The sequence below is a fragment of a genome, unplaced genomic scaffold (genome assembly GCF_019419815.1).
Source record: "Pyrus x bretschneideri cultivar Hongxiangsu unplaced genomic scaffold, Pyrus_bretschneideri_v1 Contig19, whole genome shotgun sequence".
Classification (NCBI taxonomy): domain Eukaryota; kingdom Viridiplantae; phylum Streptophyta; class Magnoliopsida; order Rosales; family Rosaceae; genus Pyrus; species Pyrus x bretschneideri.
The window spans coordinates 2,526,229-2,549,433 of record NW_025999490.1 but is presented as its reverse complement, the minus strand read 5'-3'; the positions used below and the strand labels follow the sequence as shown (position 1 = coordinate 2,549,433).

General features: G+C 35.7%; 1 protein-coding gene and 1 pseudogene across 1 annotated transcript; one reads left to right on the top strand and one right to left on the bottom strand.

Annotated features, from left to right (window-relative positions):
- Positions 1–10,594: 10,594 nt before the first annotated feature.
- Positions 10,595–13,379, bottom strand: LOC103952452 (annotated as a pseudogene).
- A 4,331-nt stretch (positions 13,380–17,710) lies between these two features.
- LOC103952410 (hydroxyproline O-galactosyltransferase GALT2) lies at positions 17,711–23,115 on the top strand. Its single transcript, XM_009364002.3, has 7 exons — positions 17,711–19,289; positions 19,831–20,069; positions 20,282–20,572; positions 21,502–21,630; positions 21,798–21,971; positions 22,394–22,501; positions 22,652–23,115. Exons 1-7 carry the CDS (start codon positions 18,401–18,403, stop codon positions 22,859–22,861), a joined length of 2,040 nt encoding a protein of 679 aa, XP_009362277.2. The 5' UTR covers positions 17,711–18,400; the 3' UTR covers positions 22,862–23,115.
- The last annotated feature ends 90 nt before the right edge of the window (positions 23,116–23,205 follow it).

The following is a 23,205-nucleotide window of genomic DNA, read 5'->3' as shown; positions in this document are numbered from 1 at the left end:
TGCCCACCCTTTTCATTGAACTCGTCCCTCCATGAATGCGGATTTACTCCCTCTTGAAAATTCTCCTATTTATTTTACCTTTCTTACCCATGGTGTAAAAGCAAACGGGTTAGCTATTATTTCACACTCTTCCATAATGTTGCAGTAATTCAGCAGCCAATTGGATCATGAAAAGGATGAAAACCCATGCATCTATACAGAAAACGGAAGACTTGCTTGTAAGAGTTGCAATACCAAAAATATACATATGATTAACCTATATGCATGAAGGAAATCATTATCACGGTACGTATTTCACACAACAATTATGCATGTAAATTAGTTTTCGAGTTAGTGATCGATCCAGTGCTGAATAAATTTGTCAAAAATAAAATAAAAACGACATATAAAATGAACAAAAGAGGTGACATCATAATTTACTAAAAATAAGTGTTATATACCAACCAAAATTTCCCATCGACTTTCCATGTGAACGAAAAACAAAAGATGTATATGAGATGGATACATCATCTTCAAGAAACTCCAAATTCTTAGTGCATGTGGATCGAGCTTCATAGAAAAGAAAAGAAACACCTTTAATTCTTTCGTTTTCAGTTATAACTCAAATACCCACTGTTCTAGTTGTGGTATAAATCCAAAGCTAAATATCAGCTATATATATGCAATTTTGGTAAGCACATTGGGAGAGCTTCATATTCACTGAACATGGGCTGCGTTCTTCGCTGCACTAAAGTTTCTAATTGCATGTATAAAACGTGATTAGTTTCTGTAAATGAAGGTTGCATGTGGTAGTAATATTCATGATTATGTATCCCAATCATGCAAGTGCGAATACACATAGTGCCACTATTGTTTATATTAGGACAAATATCCGAATCTAGATTTGAAATTATCAATATGTATTCCTATATATATATATGTATGTATGTATGTATGTATGTATACAAAGCTTTTAAGGGAAGGGATCTCCATTTTTATAGTTGTTGGACCCACACAACATCAAACTTTAACGATCTGAATGGTCTATTTTTCAAGTTGCACATCATAGATCGTCCTTGCAAAATAGCCAAATCGAAAGTATTTAAAGCATTTAAGTGAGTTCAAAGAAATTGATGAACACTTTGTTATCTAAGAAACAATGAAAACGTGATAATTAAATGAGAAAATGGTTTCAGATTAATTGAATTTTTGCAAGGATGATCTATGAATCGAGACTTCTAAAATATACGATTCGGATCGTTGAAATTCGACTGTGAAGCGGGCACTACAACTAGTCTCCATTTTTACCTAAAAATAAGAATCCCTTTGCATAAATAGCCGGTATATATACACACACACACTTCATATACCAAAATATTTTAGTATTTTATTTATTTATGTATGTATTGAAAGAAAAAGGTTTAATGTCCGGCATCCATCAATAAGTTTTTTTTTTTTTTTGTCAAATGATAAATTTTGTTTAATTAAATGTTAAATTAGTCACTGATAGAGTTAAACTCACGCAGTCATGCAATGACTTAATACCTTTCCACTACTATAGTAAAAGACCACTTACGACAGTCCCTCAATAAGTTGGCACCTCATATTTTAAATTTAATTCCCATCATTTTCAGTTTGGCACATAGGTAGTTGTACATTAGCAACCTTATTGACTGAGAAGTCATATAGCTAGCAGTAACCAATAAATATGAAATATCTCAGGTCTGTATACCACACCTATGGAGCTTTGAATCTCTAAATCGAAGTTGTTTAGGTAACAAATTTATGGTTTAATTGGCTAAAAAGAGTCGATTTAGGGAATTAGAGCTCCAAAGACGACAAAATAGAGTACTAACTTTAGTATTTGTCCACCTTATCATGTAATGCTAAAAACATCGTCACTTAATGCTGGTAAAATCATCACTTAAAGACGGACCTAATGGCTATCTAATTTTTAAAACGTTAGGTAGTTAATTGAAATGGTTTAAAGGGCTTAGAGTAATTTGGAATCACATCTAAATGTTGGGTAACTATCCGTACTTAACCCTTATTATTAATTATTATTTTAATAATAAAAATTGAATTAAATATTATTATTTGTAATTCACAAAAGGGAGAAAGGAATCTCAGAAGAGAGCGCATTTGCTTAAAAGAGATGGTAGTACAGCCTAATAGGTAATAAACACAAAGGTTTAGACCAAATCACTAACATTTAAATTAAGTGATACGAATTTGAATTCTATCTGAAGACCAAAAGTCCAAGTGGAGAATATTACCGTCCCTTTCAAGCTTTAATCATATTCCTAATCAAAGCTTGTTCAGCTTTTAATATCCATTAAACCAATTATACACGCTAATTAACAAAACCAGAATCTCAAGTTTTTCTTTTTGTTTCATCCTCTCAAATTATTAGCAATAAGAAAAATTAAGGAACTTAATTAGTAGTGAGTTTGTTCTTAAAAATTCTTCTAATTTCATCGCCCGCTACCAAGCGGTTACTTCCCACATACAATTCAAATGTTTTAATTTTTACGTGCTCCATCATGTCTTTTGGATAAGTTACTATAATTTTATTTTTTTTTTAATTTCAATCGCAAGGTGATTTTCCTTTGCGATCAAATTGGGAAGTTGATTTTGGTGTTAATTTTTTTTACTTTGATGGAGTTCATGCGCGTTGGTTTCCAGTGTATGTCTTAATACTTTTCCTTAGTTTTGATTCAATTTTCATTTTTCTTCTCAGGACTTCTAAGTTTAAGGACATCCTCAACTTGCATGATACAATCAAAATCTCGAGGTTGATTCTCTCTTTTTGAGCGTAATTTGTTGGAGCTTGGGTTTCTTCTCGCTTTTATTCTGAAAGTAAGAGATTTGTTCAAAAAAATCTTGCAGTTTGCGTTTGGTTACCCCACTCAAAACTCTTATCCAAACTGGCTTGTTCTTTAGTTAAAACACTCTCTTAAGAAATAGCAATGACAAACAATCTATGCAACTCATCTTCACCGCACGTAGCACTCGTAATTAAAAAAAACATCCTCGCATTTATGTTAGTGCATGCATAGAGGCTAGTATGATATAATGATCAAAGTCAAAATGTAACAAGATACAAATATCAATATGGCTCATATATTATATTTAGAACTCATTCATCTTTAGTTACACAAGGCTAAAGGCATAAACTTTGGTTTACCTTCTCATATCTTTTTCATAGTACTATTCATAGACCTATTTTTACTTTCTACACATCTTTGTTAATTTTTTGCTATCGACTTTTTTTTAATTCATTTGATTTTTGCAACTGAGAATTGATTACAGCATTACTATTAGATTGATCTCTTAAAGTGTGTTTTTATTTTATTTTAAAAAACCTAAAATTGTTGAGGTGTTTTTTAATTTATTAATTATTCTTTTCTTTTTATTACAAAAAGTTTAGAGAGAGGGAAGGCTTCCACATTTCAGTGCTAGAGTATACCACAAGTCTTCTCTGAGGACTTATAAAGAAGATACTTTTTTTATATTTTTACAGACCGTTCAACAAAAATTGCAAGCATCAGGATTCAAACTAGGTATTGATTTATCAAAGAAAACAACCCTCTTACTTGAAAGCGAAACTAATAAAAAGAATTTCAAAACCTAACACTATGACTGTATTGAATAATGGTGTAGAATTTGAAGCAAGGCACCAATACTAGTTGCCATCAATCTGAAAACCTAAGTACCACCCACCTATCTAACAGTCAAATCATGAGTACGATAAGTTTTAAAAAATTTGGACAACAGAAGCACCACCGACTCATGTTACTTATCAACCTGCATTGTATATAAACATGCAATCGATCTTTTTCTCCAGAATATGGAGGCACGATAGATACGATTTCAGTAGGGTCCCTTTGAGTCAGCCGAATTAACGACCTAATTGTATGGCCAGAGTTGCAAAATTTTAAGATCCAAAGGTGTCCTGCAGGTAGATCACACCCCAACAAATTCGTGGGTCCTGACTCTTTTATGATAATATTAGAGCAGTTATTTTTTTTTTTTTCAAAATTAGGGTTAGAATCCGGAAAGCAGCGGAATCAAAATTGAAAGAAACTTGCTATAATTCGCTGGAAAGATAACGAGTCCGTCTTTTGTATATCTTCCTACCTACAGTTACACAGTATGTATTGTTTTTTAAGTGACTTATATACACTCGCTTGATTTCCTTTGATTCTTCATCTCACATTCAGTGGTTACTTATACAACATATACTTTATAGATAAATGACTCCAAAAATTTCAAGCATAATATCTTGAAATTCTGCTGAGAATAATAAAAATAGAGTAACGCTAGGGAGATCAAATTTTTTAAACCAAATGACATGTCATCAATAAGAAACAAGCATGTTAATTGACACTTAATTAATAATCTAATTACCTACAATCACATCATTTAGTTTGCAAATTTGGTTAAAAAAATTGATCTACCTAGCATTACTCATAAAAATAATGAGGATGACAAGAATAAAAAATTAAACAAAGGGCAAATCACGAGGATAAAGAATAATAAAATAAGATCAAGGTCGTCTCTGAGATTTTGAGAGTCCTGTGCTAAATTTATAAAGATGAATTTTTTTTTTTTTTTTAAGTAGGACAATATATTGATGATAAAAAGCAAGAAATTAAATCAAAACAAACTTAATGACTCACTGATTATAAGTTTACAAATATCATTAAATAATAAGTAAGAATAGTTACAAACATAACATTTACTAAATAATCAAAATCACTTCAATCTTAAACAACCAAACAATGAAAATTATAAAAGCTTCAAAAACTCTTATTTTGCAGTTTCACTTAAATATATAGCAATATTATCTATAATAAAATTAATGAAAATCATGTTTAGGGTGTTGTTATTGAAACTTCAAATATTTCATATTGCACTTCAAATTTATATATAGAAATTGAAAATTTACAATTATGAGAAATGCTCAATGAAATTTTAAAACGCTAATAAAAAAAAAATTGTTACACAACGTTATTAAATATAAATATTAGATGATAGAATTTTTTAGAACTTCTTCAAATTTAAAGTTTTGTGCGATTGCACTTTTCACTTCTCTTCGAAGCAAATGGAAAGATAACTATGTCACGTTGTCATACCTCCACAGTCCCCATACTATTTACAAGTAAAAGATAAAACACCTTTTTTTTTTGTCAAAAAATAAAAAATGAAACACTTGGTTTGTATAAAATAAGTAATAAATAATACACTAAAATTTATTTTCCTCCAAAAAAATTTAAAAAAATAATATTTGAGTGAAAGAGTATCATGCCAACAGCCCCTTTCTCTCTCTCTCCCTCCCTCTCTCTCTTTGGGGAAAGTGAGTGATTGTGGGGAAAGGACGAAAGCGATAGGTGTCAAAGCAACAGCTCACCTCTTAGATTTGTGGGTCCCGCGCAATTCCGCTCTCTAGATTTCCTCGTTTACCTTTTTGACATTGGATTGGAATATGGGCTGGGCTCCCACACGCGCGCGTGTGCCCACACGATCATAATTCATAATGTATTATGATTCATGCTAATCTATATTATATTATATGCATTATTCCCCTCTCGCTCCGCCCCTACCTTAATAAATTCTCTTTTCACCAAAATAAGATACCTTATTAAATTAACCATTACGGAATGACCCAGTGCCTGCAAATGAATGTCCAAGCTCTATTTTACAAGGCACGTCACGAATTCGATTTTAAGTGCATGTGAATCATACTACAATGGTCAAGAGAGGGAGACTCAAATGCCTCTATAAGTCTTTTCGGTCTTCAAAAATATAGATTGTTGTAACAAAATTACTAATCATTTTTCAAAGAAAAAAGATATAATAATTTTTGTAGAATATGTGGGCTATCTCAAGACACATGAAGATAGGCACAACATGAAAGGGACCTAATATTCCAAGTTGAAAAAAATAGTAGATTTCAAGTGGTTGGACGTCCTTTTATTGAGTACTGGTTTGGTATGCTCCTGAATATTGATGAACGAGTGGCAGTCATCTCAAACGAGGGAAGGACTACCATCTCCTAGGCACCTAGGCACCTAGCCGAGTGTTAATATTGTGGAAGGAGCACTTCGGATACAAAAGCGTGAGTGGTGGAATGTCATTGCAATCTAAGCCGGTTTTTGAATATAAACAATGGAGGCAGATTGTTTGTCCTCCTGTTACCGTGCTTTTTTCATTTCCTCCTATTTATGCGATCACGGTTAAATTATGTTAATTTTTTATATTAATTTTTTAATAGAGATAATAAGACAAAAAATAATAGGAATATAAAATGTTGTCGTGACTTAACCGTGATCGCACAAATAGAAGGGATGAGAAGGGCAAGGTAACAGGAGGGCAGACAATATGCCTCCATAAACAATATTATTTACACTAAAGAATATGAGTCGAACTTAAGATCTCTCACTTACAAGTGAATATGATATTACTATACTGTAGTATTAAGTAAGGGCAATCCAAGCCGGTTTTGTTGTTACAGTTCTACATCATGAGAATGCTATGGATATTAGATAAAGAATATTTAAATTGACATAAAGAAAAAAAATGTGATGCATATTGTGAAGATATAAAGTAAAAGAGTCTCAAATCGATGAAAGGAAAACCTTACAAGAGTTTATAAAATGTTGGACTACTTTCTATGCTGTCAATTAGTTTTATGATGAACCGCAACTTTCTTCGTTGGATACTCAAAGAAACAAGTATTTAGTAGAGAGACCTTTAAAGCAGTCTTGTTTTGTTTCTTTATAATTAAGGTAAAATTTCATCTCAAATTTCTTACACAATTCTAATTCTAAATTAAAATAGAAAAGGCATTTGTGTGCATGCAACTCTTATTTCTGAAAATGGATTTTGTACTAATAATCCTGATGTTGAAAAAAAGTATAGCCCATGCTCAAAAAGATTTGGGATTGAGATGACTCAACTGATCAAGCCCAAACATTTTGTGGTGAATTGGGGATAAGCACAATGTCAATTTGGTAACCGTTCGACTTGCATGTGTTAAGCATGCTGCCAGCGTTCATGATGAGCCATGATCGAACTCTTCATGAGATTCATATAGCTTTTTTGTTTGTAGACAAAACAGATTCAGAATTGTCTTTCATTTCAAGGCATAACTTGTATCCATGCGCTTCATATTCGCTTGGAGTTCGCTCCTAGAAATATAACCATCCCTACCCCCTCAAGTCAATCCCACGAGACTCTTATAGGCATTTCAGCCTCTTACTGACCACCATCGTGTGATTCACTATCACCAGCACCAGAAATCGAACCCATGATGTTCAGTGTACAATAAAGGCTTGAATTATCCCTGACCACTGAGCCAACATGTGGTGGTTCAAATCCCTAATTTCTTCACTAATAAGAAACATTCATCCATCTATATATTGGAATCTCCTTTACTTGTTCCCATATCATATTGACCTAATTTGTATATTGTTTTTAGTTCAAAAAAGTTGTGTCATTTACAACTTCATGTCAAGTATATATTAGTCAACTTCGAGCTGATGAATTTGTGTTGAGTTTGAGTATGCCTCTAATCTAACACGACGAAATAAAGACAAGACACAATTAAACTACTTGTTTCAAAAAAAAATAAATAAAAAAAAGACACAATTAAACTACCGAGCATATGGTCCTATTTGGACAACTAATCAAGACTCAAGTTTCCACTAAGCAGATGAAGAATATGAACAAAGTACATAAAGAGCATATCGTGCTACTGGACAGGCAAACACTACTTAACGAAAATGATTAGCATGGAGCCCATCTGTTAATCATGATTAAGTGTGGGTTTTAAGAACAAACACTACTTAACGAAAATGAAAGATCGAAAGGACACTTAATTAACGACGGCGATTAGCATAATTAAAAATGATTAGAGCCACTAGTGAGTAGTGACCCTTCTAAAAAAATGATCCCATCCAAACAGCATACAATGCTGGGAAAACACAAACACAGAATCAAACATATTTGACCAAATTAAAATAAACAGCATACAAGGCAAGAAAGCAAGGCAGCATTACTTGAGATTTTTTCTTGACCATGTTTTGGGTGACATAAACTGTCCTAATTAGTAATATTTGTTTTGATTAGTTGTGATGTTTTGCTGCCAGCAGCACTCCTAATCATTTCCCCATCATCTCTTAATTTCAAGTCAAAATATATAATCATCTACAGTAATCAAGGTTTGTGTCCCAAATAGTCAAATCTAACTGGGGACATAAGCAGAACCCTTATGATAATGTACCTTCTTTTAAGGATTAATGTCTGCATAAAGGGTGATCATTGATTTAGGGTTTATATTCAGTTGTATTATGGACCACTGTGTTTGAGTCCTTGCCCTTATGAACATATATAATACAATAATATTATGAACATTCCATGTTGTAACAAATAAATAATAATAATGGAAGGTAGAGATTAGACTTGACCACAATATGAGTTACTCTTAATTGACACAAATATTATAAGTTATCTCTGCAGAGTGGTGGAGCCAGGGTTTTATACTAATGAAGTCATGATTTTGACCATTTTTTTTTATTGAACCATTCCTTCGAGCATCTGGTGGGCACCTATTAAAATTTCCGAACATTTGACGAAAGCTTGTGATGACATCTATCGATAACAGTTGTGTTATTTTAGCATCTACGTCTGTCAAGGTGTGCATAAGCTAGCAGATTGTCAAGACCTGCCTTCTAAGACTTTTGAGTGAAGCATTATGTCGAGCATGTGATGCATACCATCGCGTTGCACAGAAGAAAAAGGAGAAGGAAGACATGGGAAAAAAGAGAGGAGAGGATTGGAGAAAGGAAGGAGCAACAATAGGTTGTAATTCAACGTTGTTCACTCTCTCTTTAATTAGGGTCAACGATAAATCTACAAACAAATATACATGGAGTCAAGAAGTTGTTGGGGTCATAAATAGCCATCAACCTTAAGCTGGCTCTCGCTACTGTCTATGCAAGTCAAAACTTTGAAAAACATAATTTTTGTAAATAATTCTGCATGGAAATTGGATTAAGAAGTGTTCATAAAAAGCATATATATATATGATTTATTAACATATTTGATAATTTGAGGTCCAACTAAGAATTTGTACTTACAACTAAAAGGGTCCACTTCATAAACCCATCAACTTTGAACAAAATCATGATTAGGTTTTAATTAATTTATTTTAAAGCTTTAATCTTTGGCTTTTTATATTGATGGCTGAACCTAAACAGAATAATGGGATCTTATATTTAAGGTATAATGAATGTGAGTTTAAGATAAGTATTAATGTGAAGCAATTAACAGGACAATATAATCAAAGGCACTTTTAAGATCTTGCAGAGGCATCAGACAGATAGTGTAGGCCAGAGGGAAATCAATTAATTAATTAAGGTTAGCTAATCACCTGGGCATCTTGATTAGCAAATACTTAATGTGTTCAGGAAGTCACTAAGCTCCAAAAAGAAAGTCTCTGCTCATTTTCAATTTTTCGAACAAGTGGGGCAATTTGCTTACACAAAAGAATATTACTTAGAGGTTAAAACCCAAAAGAGCTTCCGCTATATTTTAATTTTTTCAATAGGGACGGATATGTGACATCACTTCTTTTACGCAAATTTAGTACAAGTTTTGTGAGGCTTACTTTGTAATGTATTTCAACGACTTTAACCATTTTTTTTTAGGTATTCCCTCAAAGATCATTTCTATCAAAAATCATCTAAATCTAAATCATATGACTGTTGGGTTAGGGTTTAGGGTTTCTTTATAGAAACGTTTTGCCCATGTTTTCACTATTAATAAATGTCTTAGTGGTTTTAGATTTGTCTAATTTTTTGCAAGGATGACTTATAAATAATGTTCAAAACGATAAACGGTTTCAAATCGTTAAAATATTTTACAAAGTAAGCCTAAAAGGACTTGTATAAAAAATTGTATAAAAAAGTGGTGACACGGATCCACCTCTTTTTTAAATATCTTTATTTTAAACTAATTTATAGAGAGGCGGAGAGTTTGAATATAAAACACAGTAAATTGAAAGAGAAAAGCCCTAATAACTAGAGTAATCTACCATTATTATTTGTCCATTTACGCCGTAACACAAACATTCATATGTTACTAATTTATAACGTATTATCATATTATAATACGTGAATTAATAAAAATTAGTAGCATTACGAAGCTAGTCAAAAGTTTCTCCTCCTTATCTTTCTATGTGCTTCTTGCACGGAATTGTTGAAGATTTTCTGGTTTTTGTTACTCAAAATTATGAACTGATTCTTCTCGATCGGTGGCTTTTCTATACAATGTTGGACGGTCCACTTGCATGTGGGGCGCCGTTGGATCTCGTAAGGCCCGCACTTGTATTCGGCCCTAAAAATGCAACTAGCCCCTGTTTTATGAGAACTTTTAATCCAATAGAAGAGTTTTCCACCCGCTCATATTATAACACATGCATTAATAATCGTACTTTCCATATGCGAAGAGAAAGAAAAGGAGCGTGTAAAAATCACTTCACTTATAAACAGTATTAGAGGAGTTTCATTCCAAAAATGCAAGAAACACGGGTACGCAGCGAGAAATAAAGTGGTTACGAAAATCCTTTTTATTGTAAAATCGCGTTAGAGAAGTTTCACTTTGAGAAATGCACGATGACTTTTTTAGAGTTCCGAGCACAATTCGTCGTGACCAACCTTCGACTTCATCGCCTATTTCTATGTGAATCTCAAAAGACGAAAATCTTCCTAAGAATAATATTTACACGTCTTCCTCAAAGTCCATCAGAAAATCAGTTAAGTTCTCTGCATCGTCTACAGCCTCTTCCAAAGACATGCCGTCGTTCTTTTTCGGGTTACACTGCAGGGTTGAGAGAGTAAAAAACGCTAAAAATGCATTTGTTTGAAATGGATAAAGGTAAGCATTCAAACTTGTGTGATGCAAGTTCAACTAGCTAGCATTCGATAATCGTTTGCTGCTGTGAACAGACCCGAGATCATCTACCACAAGTCAAGTACGTCATACATCATAAAACCCGATATTGAAATAATATAGTAGGGCAACCAGACATTTGGATATGTCAAACAACCAAATATTAAAACGAAAACATGCCGGAATACTGAGAAATGAGAATCACCTTTGACTTGATAAGCTCAGGAGTAGTTTTCAAAACACTCCAATTGCGTGTGATTTTCTCTCCTTGTTCATCAACCTCGGTTTCACTATCGTCTCCTTCATCCTATTATAAACAGTGTCAAATGAGATTTCATACGTAACAACCATAACTGGATTAGAAATTTAGATGTTGGATAGCTACATCCAAGCCGCATCAGTCTTACTGAACAAGCATGCAATTATGGAACTAATGTATCTGAAGCAATCAAACTTAACATCTTCACCGATGTCAACACCTTGTGCCATAGCTTCTTCTATATCAGGTGCCTGCTTTAAAGAACAAGTTGAGTTAAACAAAGAGCAGGTCGATTAGATGTTTTGTTCCCACACATTCTACCATGATTCAAATGTACCCGCCAAATAAAGTTTACATTTTACTAAGGGTTGTAACCAGATTATGCGGCAAGGCATTAACGAAAATGACAGGATCTCACATATGATATGCTCTTTACACTATAGCGGTTAGATACGATAATGGTTGACACAAATTAGGAAAGGCATTGTCTGAAATCCGGATAGGTATATCATATGGATGCTGAACTTTTAATTCCGTTCAATCAATGTGCCTAATTCCGTTCAACCATGCATGAGCCGTTCTTGCACAGCCCTTACTGGGAGTTTGCCACTCAGGGAATATGCACTCTTGAAAAGAACTTTTGCATTAGTTGTCCAAGCAAGTCAAATCGAGGAACCATGATATCACTCTAGGAGCTGACCCAAGGCTCATGAGGAGAAGAGCAAACCTCTGGAAATTGATAACTACAACTTGGAGAAAGACTAATAAAGCTTCGTATAACAATGGAGCGGAATCGAGAGAGTGGTTTCATATGCTAACGAAAAATAGTTAACTGTGTGCATATTCTATGTTATTCGAGCTGCTAGACTAGAAAATCCATCCATCTAACTAAATTGTACACATTAAATGATTACCTGAAGCTCTTGAGTCTTCTCTTTTGACAGAATTTTCTCAAGCTCCTCCCTTAATATGATTTTTTTGTGCTGATCAGAAAGCAGGAAAGTAAGAACTTAAGTTAAAAGGAAAAATTGATATAGCATGGTACCAGAGTAATGTAAAATGAAAAAATTCATAATGATAACCGTAAATTCTTATAAAGTGATGTCTGGAAAAGAAAAGGGAGGGGAATGTGCAAAGTGCTGACCTCCTTCAGAAAAGACAGCATATCTGGCGTCGGTTCATGAAAATCTGCGCCTCTGTAATCGATCACTTCATCTGGATCTTGAATATAGTTCACAGTAGGGTAAACAGGATCTCCACCCCATACTGCAAGGGCCAAATAAAGTAGTCAACAAACTAAACTGCCCTTTGTATTTCTTTCTTTACGAAAACAACATTGACACATATTCAAGATCCAATAGTTAGAAGGAGGAAATGACTCATACCAATGTTATTGCACCAAGATCATTAAATAACCAATGGCAACCTAAAGTACTGAATCAAAACTGCACAAGAATGCATCACTTATCCATTTAAAATAAACTGAATTTTAAAAACTTTTTTTAAATGAACTGAACTCTTTCAGGGATTGAATGATTAATAATAATGATATAAAGAACGTAATCCATGAAAATAACGCACAAGATTATCAGCTTTTGAGTGAGTACTTTACTTTATTTGATCCTCTCGCATACGCATCGCTAAGGGATCCCTACGTATTCGGATATCAGTCCCCATCATTATACGATACTCTCGATCAGTTTGATGAGAAAACATTTCTATTAGTTGGGTGGTTTCATTTTCACCAGTCTCTTCAAAATGTTTCTGAACAGCTTCTCAAGAAGTGTCTCTTTTCCAAGCCTTAACCCATTCTGAATAGTATGCAGGTGGACCTGTTCTATCCAGTCTCTCTTGTTCCGCTTGAAGCCTACAAAATCAGCAGTTACTTGAAAATCCATATAAGGAAAAAAAAAACTCCATAAAACTTTTTAATGAATAGTCAGAGGTCACAAGGCAACGTTGGATTTTCACCCTAAACCAAAGATTACTACGTTACTCATCAATTGTACCTTTCTTCCTTGAAAAGATGTCGTCTTGCTCTGTAAAGTGAAGTTTCAGTCAATGTTGGATTTTCACCATAAAGCTTTACCTGCCCAGTCTCTGCCATTGCTCTAACAAGGAATGAGCGTACAGTGATCTCATCTGTATATATAATACAAGCAGCATTGCTTTTTATGACAACCATGTAAACAAGATCCAAATGTTGATATCACCAAAATGATATGCACGGTTCAAAACACCTAGACATCAAAAAATTTGTTTACAGATCATTTCCAGTTGGATTATTCCAAGTTAGAGTTGGCTCGAATCTATTACCACAGAGGGCACCTTTACTTCCTTGTATAAAGTGTGAGAAGGATGATGAGTCCTCCAAAGAGGTCTCTATTGAGCGTCCACCCTACGATAGTTATATGGACTCAACATCTGGGCAGCTTGAACCTGCATCTGGTGCTCGTGCCAGCATTCCAGGGCAGGATTATTGGCCTGAAGGCACAGCTAGTCGAGTTAGAGCTGCCAGGGCTCCTGAGCCCACTGGTAAATCAGTTGGATCACCATCTTATGGTAAAAATCCTGGAAGTAGGAGGAGGAAGAATAAAACATCAGTTGCTGCCGGTGAATCTATTGAACCAAGTGTAGAGTCAAGTGATACAGTGGCAGTGGAACTGCTGGAACCAGAAACTTCAGAGGACACACTAGAGGATCCTAAAGATTCCCCATCCGAATATGTTGTCTATCAGACTGAAGCTGAAAAAGAAGAAGAAACAGGATTTGACCAGACAAGAAACTCGGACGTCCCCATCCCTTTATTGATCCGGAAACAAAGAAGCCATTAGGTGAGCCACTCACAAGTATGAACTATGGTGGAACTGGAGAAAACCAGAGAAAGAAAATTGGTCCAGATGGCAAAGGAGACGACCAGATTCTGAAACGGTTATTACAGTTGATGCCTGTACGATTCACATAAAATTATATATGATTAAGTTAGCACAACGATAAATGGCTAAAAAACAATGAAACTAAGAAGGAAAAGTTTAGTGGCAATGAAGTGTCATTTATATTACCAGAGCCGGGAATTTAAAACCAGGTCAACAAATATAGTAACACGAAAAAAAGAAGCACCAAAAAGCTGTCCATGACATATAGACATGCAAGGATGCAATTGATTCCAGAAAACTACAACCTATAGACATGCTTTAATGCTTAGGTTCAAACAACATCAGCCCAAACTCAACACTTTCCCCATGCAACAAAACAACTATGCTTATAAGTTCCAGTTGCAAAACAATTTTACAAAATTCCCCAACTAAAAGTTCTCGTCTCAAGTCTCAACTTTGGCAGATGGCCAGTTTAGTCCCGGCATTGTTACCATAACCAAACAAAAATTCAACCAAAAAAATCACCCATGTTTAATTACTACAGAAATCACTTCACACAGAACTAGAGACTTGAATAACGAAAGCCTCAAATTCAAGGAATACAACTAATAAAATAAAATAAACAGAAGAAAATTCCAAAACAACTGGATAGGCATAAATACATACATATGTGTAATTGGAGAGATGATAAACCTTGAAATGATTGAAACATGGGTTCCCAGAAGCATGGCTCTGTGCTGAGACTGTACCTATCAATCCTCTATCTGCCACAAGCACACCAAAGACTGAAAGAACGAAAACTTGTACTCGAAATTATCTTTGTTATTAGATAAGCTCAAATGGGCACACCTTGATACAGCCAAGTTCCTGGTAGGGATGCCATTTCACTTTTAACTCAGCATAAATATCACCAAAGTCTGAAGAAAAAAAAAAGGAACCAAACCAAACATTATTTGTTAAAAACAAAAAACCCGATTTGGGTATTGAGCAGATTTTACTACTAACTGTTGTGATTGCAAAGAAACTGAAAAGTTCTAAGTGATTGCAAAGAAACTGAAAAGTTCTAATCTTGCACTGTAAAAATCAATTTGCAACCAAAAGAAAACGTAAAGTTGGAAAAACAGTAAAACTGAAGGTTGAAGGTATGAAATGAACCTTTATATTTTCCAAATTTTGAGGACTGGAGTTGGAAAGGGAGTTCCTGAGCTGGTTCAGCCGCTGGGTAGGCCTGCTTTTCGGTGGATATGGAGGTTTGAATTGCTGCTGGGGATTAAAGTTCGGAGCTTTCGGTTCTGGGGTCACCCGGCTCGAGAGTGGGAAGTGAGGAGGGAGGGGGGACTGAGGGTTTTGGAATATAGGTGTTTTAACAAAAGTCCGACGGCGCTGAAAAATCACATTTTTACATTAAAAAAATCAAATCTGATACCATTTATTTTACTTTTTATTTTATCTTTATCGTTAAAATTCGAAAATTTTAAACCATTTTCATTAGTTTTCTTTTTGAAAAATTGGACAAGGGGCTTTGCATTTGTTTATTTAACTACTTTAACTTCAAAAATGAGAACGTAACTAAATTAACTTTAAACGTTACTTTCCAAACAAGTAGGAAAATAAAACATAAATGCTGGAACATTATTTGATGATTAAATTTGGAACAAAAGTTTTGTAAATGTAATAGTGTTAATCTTTATTGCACATTTTAAAAATGTAATGCTCTAATCATATGATGTTATATAAACTGAGTCTAGACGGTTAAACTTTGTTTGAAATAATTGACAAATTAAAAAAAATCACAAATACGATCAATAAAAACATTTGTAAATAGTTGTAACAAATTAATAGTTTCATGCTCGCCTTTTATTTTAACAAATGACAAACTTATTATGTGATCTTGAATAAAATTAACTAATTAAACAACTTTCGTCTTAACAAATTAAAAGTTTCATCCTCGCCTTTCATTATAACAAATGGACAAACTTTCAACCTATTGTTTGATCTTAAATAAAATTAACTAATAAAACAACTCTCGTCTTAACTGAGACGGTAGAGAGAGTAGTAATGAAAATTTCGAAAATCAAATACTTAAATGTTTTACAAATGATGTGATGAAAGCCTTGGTATCTAAAAAATTATTCTTCAGTCATTTACTATTATGGTCTAGTGATATTCATCTTCACTTATAAGTGAGAAATTTTAGGTTCAATTATCGTCAAAAACAAATTTGAACCACATTATTACTAATATATTGTGAGGCTAATCTCAGTTTGTTACCTTAAAGTTTATTTGTTTTTCAGCATTTGGTACATGAATTTTTTTTATCGCAAAGTAGTATCTAAAATCATAATTTTTTTCATACATCCGTAAAGGTTGCTGTTAAATCAGATGTTAACTAGTAATGTGACACCTACGTGAACTGGACGCCACGTGGATATTAAGAAATTAAAAATAAAATCTAGGCCTATCTATCCCGCCCCTCACCCACCCCACCTTCCTCTTCCCTGATACCCACTCCGCCACCAAGCTTATTCCCCATCCCTAAAACCCCAAAATTCCCTCCCTTTCTTCTCTCCTCTACGCCCACCCTTCATCCCTAACTTCCCCAACAACTCGTCCACTTAGGGACGCTTACGAACATAAAAATTCATCTCGGTTCCGTCGATCCTCGACCGCACTATGAAATCGAATTTCTCCGGTTGCGGGTTGGCCTGTGCGAGCACCAAGGTCTCATCCAGACCAAGAAACACGGTCATCTGCTCCGGAGAGACCTACGGCGCAAGTGGTGGCTCAAACAAGAGCTTGCAGCAGATCGGGCTTCCCGATCCGGGTTCGCATTCTGAGCGGCGGCCATAGAGAGAGAAGGGAGGGAGGGTTAAGTGGGCGGGAGAGGGGGTTGGGTGGGCGGGAGGGAGGAATTTTGGGGAAGGGGTTGGGTTGAGGGGATGGGGAATAAGCTTGATGGCGAGGTGGGTATTAGGTATCGTTTGGTATGCAGACGGGACGGGATGGGACGGGACAGGACGAAACGGAACGGAGCGGGATCAAAGATGCCCTCGGATGGAAACAAAGAGGAAGAAAAAGGAGACAAAGAGATTATAGTTTTGTGTTCCACAGATGTGGAACGAGTCGTTCCAGGGGGTGAGGTGGAACGAAAATTCACCCAAAACTCGTCCCGTGGAACAGCTCGTTCCACCCGTTTTAGGCGCAACAAACGTGGGACGGAACGCCTTGTCTCACTCTGTTCCGTCCTGTCCCACATACCAAACGGTACCTTAGGGAAGGGGAAGGTTAGGGTGGGTGAGGTGAGGGATAAATATGCCCTTATTTTATTTATTTATTGTTTTAGAATTTTTTTAATTTCTTAATATCCACCTAAAGTCCAATTACATCATCAACTAATGAAAGACTTAACAATCAGATTAACAGATGTATGAGATTGTTTCAAAATTAACAATTTAAGCATAACTCTGGACAAAAAAGACTTCATATATTAAATATTAAAAATTACAAAATTTAAGAATAATAAACTGAAATTGACTCAAAATTCTTTTTCGTATCATTAGACGTGGGTGGTGGGTGGTGAGCAACCACTATTTCTTTGAGTCCAACTTGATGAATTTGTTAAACTAAAAAAAAAAGGATTTAAAGTGCAGAAGGAGCAAAAAAAGGCACCTGACCCTTCGTCCTGTACGAAATGGGGGATAAGAGAAAATAAAAACCCAAAAGAAATGGGGAATGAAATCACCCATCACTTATTCTCTCTGTGGTTTCACGTTTCAGTCAAATATCTTCTGAACTTTTGCCAATAAATTTTCCGTCTTTATACAACTTTACCTCCCTACTTCCTCCCTCCCTATGCTCCTCCGCTCTGCAATCTTGCAATCTGCATTAGGGTTCCCGCCCAACTCCATCTCCCAATCCAATCCCATCTGCATTTCCACTGCGGGCTCTGTTCATCTGGGTCGGGATCGAACTCTCTGCAGAACGCCGGTGAGACGTTGAGTTTTGAAGCCTTTATGCGTTGAAATTTTGATGGGTTTTCTACTTTTTTCTGCATTGTGTTGCTGAATTGTGACGTTGATTGGATTCTTGAACTCGATCTTTCTGAACCCATTACTGTATGTTGCTTTGTATTCTTGCCACTGTTGATTTGGATTGTATATTTTGAGTGTGGGTTTTTTCTTGCGATTTGGGAAGGTTTGGTTTGGGTGTTTTTTTTGGGTTGGAGCTTGAATTGGGTTTCTTTTGGTGATTGAAGAAATGGGTATTGGAGGAACTGTTTGGTGGTTGTTGTTGTAGAGTATATTGTAGTCTGTGTATTGGTTTCGTAAAGATGAAGAGGCTGAAAGTTGAACCTTCGGTTGCGAGGAGGTTCAAATTGCAGCATTTGTTGTTTGGTATAGCGGCATTGTACTTGGTCTTCATATCCTTTAAGTTTCCCCAGTTTCTGGAGATAGCAAACACGTTGAGCGGTGATGATGGTTATGTTGGGTTGAAACTGGTCGAAGATGTGGATTTGAGTAAACCATTATTTAGTTCTGCTTATAAGGATACATTTCATCGCAAACTGGAAGACCAAAACCAAGATGCGCCTGTGAGGCCTAGTAAGGAACCTTTGGAAGAGAGTAAAGGTGGATCTAAGCCTATAAAGCCACTACAGCATCAATATGGTCGGATTACTGGTGAGATTATGAGGCGAAGGAATAGAACAAATGAACTTTCGGTGCTTGAGAGGATGGCAGATGAGGCTTGGACATTGGGTTTAAATGCTTGGGAAGAAGTGCGTCAACTTGATGGGAAGGAGATTGGAGAGAGTTCTATAATTGAGGGAAAACCTGAGTCATGTCCTTCATGGTTATCAATGAGTGGGGAAGACTTGGCAACAGGAGATAAGTTGATGTTTCTTCCTTGTGGACTTGCTGCAGGTTCTTCTATTACGGTGGTGGGAACACCCCATTATGCTCATAAGGAGTATGTGCCCCAACTTGCAAAGTTGAGGAGAGGTGATGGAACAGTTATGGTCTCACAGTTCATGGTTGAGTTGCAAGGGTTGAAATCCGTAGATGGGGAGGACCCGCCAAAGATTTTGCACTTGAATCCACGATTAAAAGGTGATTGGAGTCAGCGGCCAGTCATTGAGCACAACACCTGTTACAGGATGCAATGGGGAACAGCTCAAAGGTGTGACGGCTTACCATTTAAGAGCAATGAAGACATGCTAGGTAAAAAAATTCATTGATTTAGAAGATAAAGTCCTTCCCTGGTATTTCTACAGCCATGATATCTGTAAAATTGTATGAAGATTACTGAAAGTACAAAATGAAAGAAAAAACATGTGTATACCTCTGTATGAATAATATTAATGCTTTTTATAAGGATAAGTCCCTTAAAAAGGACAAGTTTGTTTATAGTGCAAAATAGGAAGTATATTATGAGGATTAGGGATGTAGATATTTTGTTTGCATTTTCAGATCGTAAAAATTCATTTCCCCTTCTATCTATTCTGTAGCTGTTTGTTATGTGGATTATATGTAAACTTAGCTGTTTACTATGTGGGTTCCTTATACTTGCTGGCTCTTCCTGAGCAGTCCTGACCATCATGTAGTCATGTTGTTATTTCGAAGGAAAGGATACAGAACTTTCTTATGCTTCCCAGGCTATTAGACTCCAATTTCCACCTTCTTTCTATTGTCTTGCTGTTGATATAAACCTTTGGGTATACCTTTTGGGTTGTAATATAACGTTAATGCACATATGTGGCAGTTGATGGATTTGGGAGATGTGAAAAGTGGATGCGGAATGATATGGCAGACTCAAAGGAGTCCAAGACCAAGACTACCTCATGGTTCAAACGATTCATAGGGCGCGAGCAGAAGCCAGAAGTAACCTGGCCATTTCCCTTTACAGAGGGTAGATTGTTTATCCTGACCATACGTGCTGGTGTGGATGGATTCCATGTTAGTGTCGGGGGCAGGCATTTGACTTCATTTCCATATCGAATGGTATGTTGCATAAATGGGTAATTTACTTATATTGCATATGTTTGCCTCTGACATTGGACGAATATGCTAAGGCCATAATTATGATTACTGATCATATCTGTTCCTAAGCATCTGGTTGTGTCATTTCAGTTTTATTCCTTGTATTGTTTTCCAATTCCTTCCTTATCAATAGCAATGCACTTTTTATAATTAGTTTTATTCTTTAATTTTAGGGTTTTACACTTCAAGATGCAACTGGATTAGCAATTAAAGGAGATGTTGATGCTCATTCTGTTTATGCTACTTCTCTTCCCACTTCTCATCCAAGTTTCTCACCTCAAAGAGTACTGGAGATGGCAGAGAAGTGGAAAGCACATCCTTTACCCAAGAGTCCTATTCGACTGTTTATTGGGGTTCTTTCTGCTACAAATCACTTTGCAGAGCGCATGGCAGTGAGAAAAACTTGGATGCAATCATCATCAATTAAGTCCTCCAACGTGGTAGTCCGTTTCTTTGTTGCATTGGTAAGTTTATTGCTTTTAGTCATTCAATAATTGATTTATCAAGAGTTGAGCAGTCAGATCCAAGGATCTGGTGTGCAGATATTTTCCATGATTATGTCCTTTCTATTGCCAGAACAGAAGAAGTCCTCTCCGTTTATAAGGCTGGAGAACAAATATTACATTAGTCTTTTTTTTTTTTTTTTTTAAAGTATAACGTCCTTGAGTAGTTATATCTAATCTTGCATGAGAAGATATAAGTGTGGCTCTAATTGGTTAGAAGATATAAGTGTGGCTCTAATTGGTCAAAAGTGTGTGATTCAGTCTTTCAAGTTTTCTGTATGTTTTTTATTTTGAAGTTCTAGCTCCAATTGTAAATCCCTGTTTATGCTTGTACTAATTTATCTGCCCCTTCCTAGCTTGGATTTTGTTTGTGTTAAAAGAGTCTTTGACTGAAAAGAGAAAGTAATTCTGGATTGATTCTGTTTCCCTTCCATAATGTCAGACAGGCCAGATTGATGTTTATATTTTATTGCGTAGATGCTGATGTAGATATGTGTTTGAATTGTATGGGCTCAATTACCTGATATGGCATGTACCTAGTAAAATTGATTGGATGAAAGAAAAGTACTCGCTCTAAATGGACACTGGCTTGGAATGACTGAAAGAAAAGTAACCGGATCATTTTTGAATATTTATTTTAGAAAAAAGTTCCTTCAGGGGCAGTACAGTGATAGTGTGACCCACCCTTCAGTGGGAATTGACTGGATTTTTAGCCTTAGGGTTGTAACCTTTGAAATTTGCCTAGCAATGAAAAGAAAAGAATTTGAATTATGCAACTCAGTTACTTGTAGATTGATGAGTTTAATCTTAGTTTGAACTTTGAAACTGTTTCTGTTTTATATGGATCTCTTCCTTCAATATTTGGTTATATTAATTATTAAGTTTTGCAGAATCCAAGGAAGGAGGTAAATCAAATGCTGAAGAAAGAGGCTGCTTACTTTGGTGATGTTGTTATTTTGCCCTTTATGGATCACTACGAGCTTGTTGTTCTGAAAACCATTTCTATTTGTGAGTTTGGGGTGAGTTCAGTTTATTCTCCAGTATTTCTCCATTGAGTTAATATATTACATATGAATATTATTATAAATCAAAGGTTCGTGTGTATCTGTAGTTTGGTAAACCATTCAACTGGGTCTTTGTCGAGTTTGTATTTCTTGTATTTAAAAGCTTTAACATCTTGATGCAGGCTCAGAACGTGACAGCTGCGTACATCATGAAATGTGACGATGACACATTTATTAGAGTGGACACCGTCTTAAAGGAAATTGAGGGCATCCCTTCTAAAAAATCCCTTTATATGGGCAATCTTAACCTCTTGCATCGCCCTCTCAGAAGTGGAAAATGGGCTGTAACCTATGAGGTATGCAAGTTTGCGTGCATCTCTACTTAGTTTTCAAGTCGTCCGTTATCTGCTTTTGTTAAGAGTTGCTTTTGATAAGCTGTCTTGTGGGTTTTTGGAATGTCATGAATGATCCGTCTGTTTATTAGGAGCTACTTTTCTTAATCGTATATTCTGAAAATTGGGTATAGTGGTTGGACCCATGTCAATTGGAGCTCCATGGTACCGCTAGAATCATATGGTGGACAAGAAATAATTTCACTGCATACAGCTCCTAATTTCCCTACTGTTGTTGCTGTTTTCTAATTTTAATTTGTTTTTATTTTTCCAGAGAGGATTAAAAGTTTTCAAAGAGGATGCATGTTATCCCTTTACGTTTGTGGTTTTTTCTTCTACTCTTCTCTCTCTCTCTCCCTCTGAAGCATTATTGTCTACTGTGACAGGAGTGGCCAGAAGAAGTTTATCCTCCATATGCCAATGGCCCTGGATATGTAATTTCCATTGACATTGCTAAATTCATCATTTCTCAGCACGTTAGTCGTAGCCTAAGGGTAAGTTAATAATTGTCCGACTTATTACCTCTCTTCGGAGGATGGTTTCTTTCTTTTTCCTTCAGTTCCGGTTCCAAATTAATATGCATTGGCCGAAAGAAAAGTTATAATATATGTGGTTGCTGAAAGATACTGTGTATTTGGTTGCAGCTCTTCAAGATGGAAGATGTGAGCATGGGAATGTGGGTTGAGCAATTCAACAGTACCACAGCGGTCGTCCAATACTCCCATAACTGGAAGTTTTGTCAGTACGGGTGCATGGATAACTATTTTACCGCACATTACCAATCTCCAAGGCAAATGATCTGTCTTTGGGACAAGTTGGCTAGAGGTCAAGCTCGATGCTGTAACTTCAGATGACACCAGGCAATGTACTTCACCCTTCTTTCTGGTATCCTCACGCTTGTGCCGATTCTATTAGTTTCGATTGAAAGTACAAGCTCCTAACTATGAATCGCGGGAAATGGTTTCTGTCAAAATGAATCATCGAAGAGTAGTATAGATTGTGTTGTAAAATGGGGATGCTTGACAAATTCTCCCCACCACCATGACATTGCTTGTACATTATGCTCATGATCTTGAGATTTAACAGAAGATTTACAATGTCTTGTACATTTGTGGTTGAGCAATTGCACCTCCTATCTTGATCATAAAATTAGTCATCACCGTACACCATGGCGCCATACGGCACCTGCTCAGTCGAT

What these genes read in the sequence shown, in the direction of transcription:
- LOC103952410 (XM_009364002.3), top strand. Translation starts at nt 18,401, where the DNA reads ATGAAGAGGCTGAAAGTTGAACCTTCGGTTGCGAGGAGGTTCAAATTG. An exon ending in CTTCATTTCCATATCGAATG is followed by an intron (nt 20,070 to 20,281) that starts GTATGTTGCATA and finishes CTTTAATTTTAG; the next exon opens with GGTTTTACACTTCAAGATGC. An exon ending in TTTCTATTTGTGAGTTTGGG is followed by an intron (nt 21,631 to 21,797) that starts GTGAGTTCAGTT and finishes ATCTTGATGCAG; the next exon opens with GCTCAGAACGTGACAGCTGC.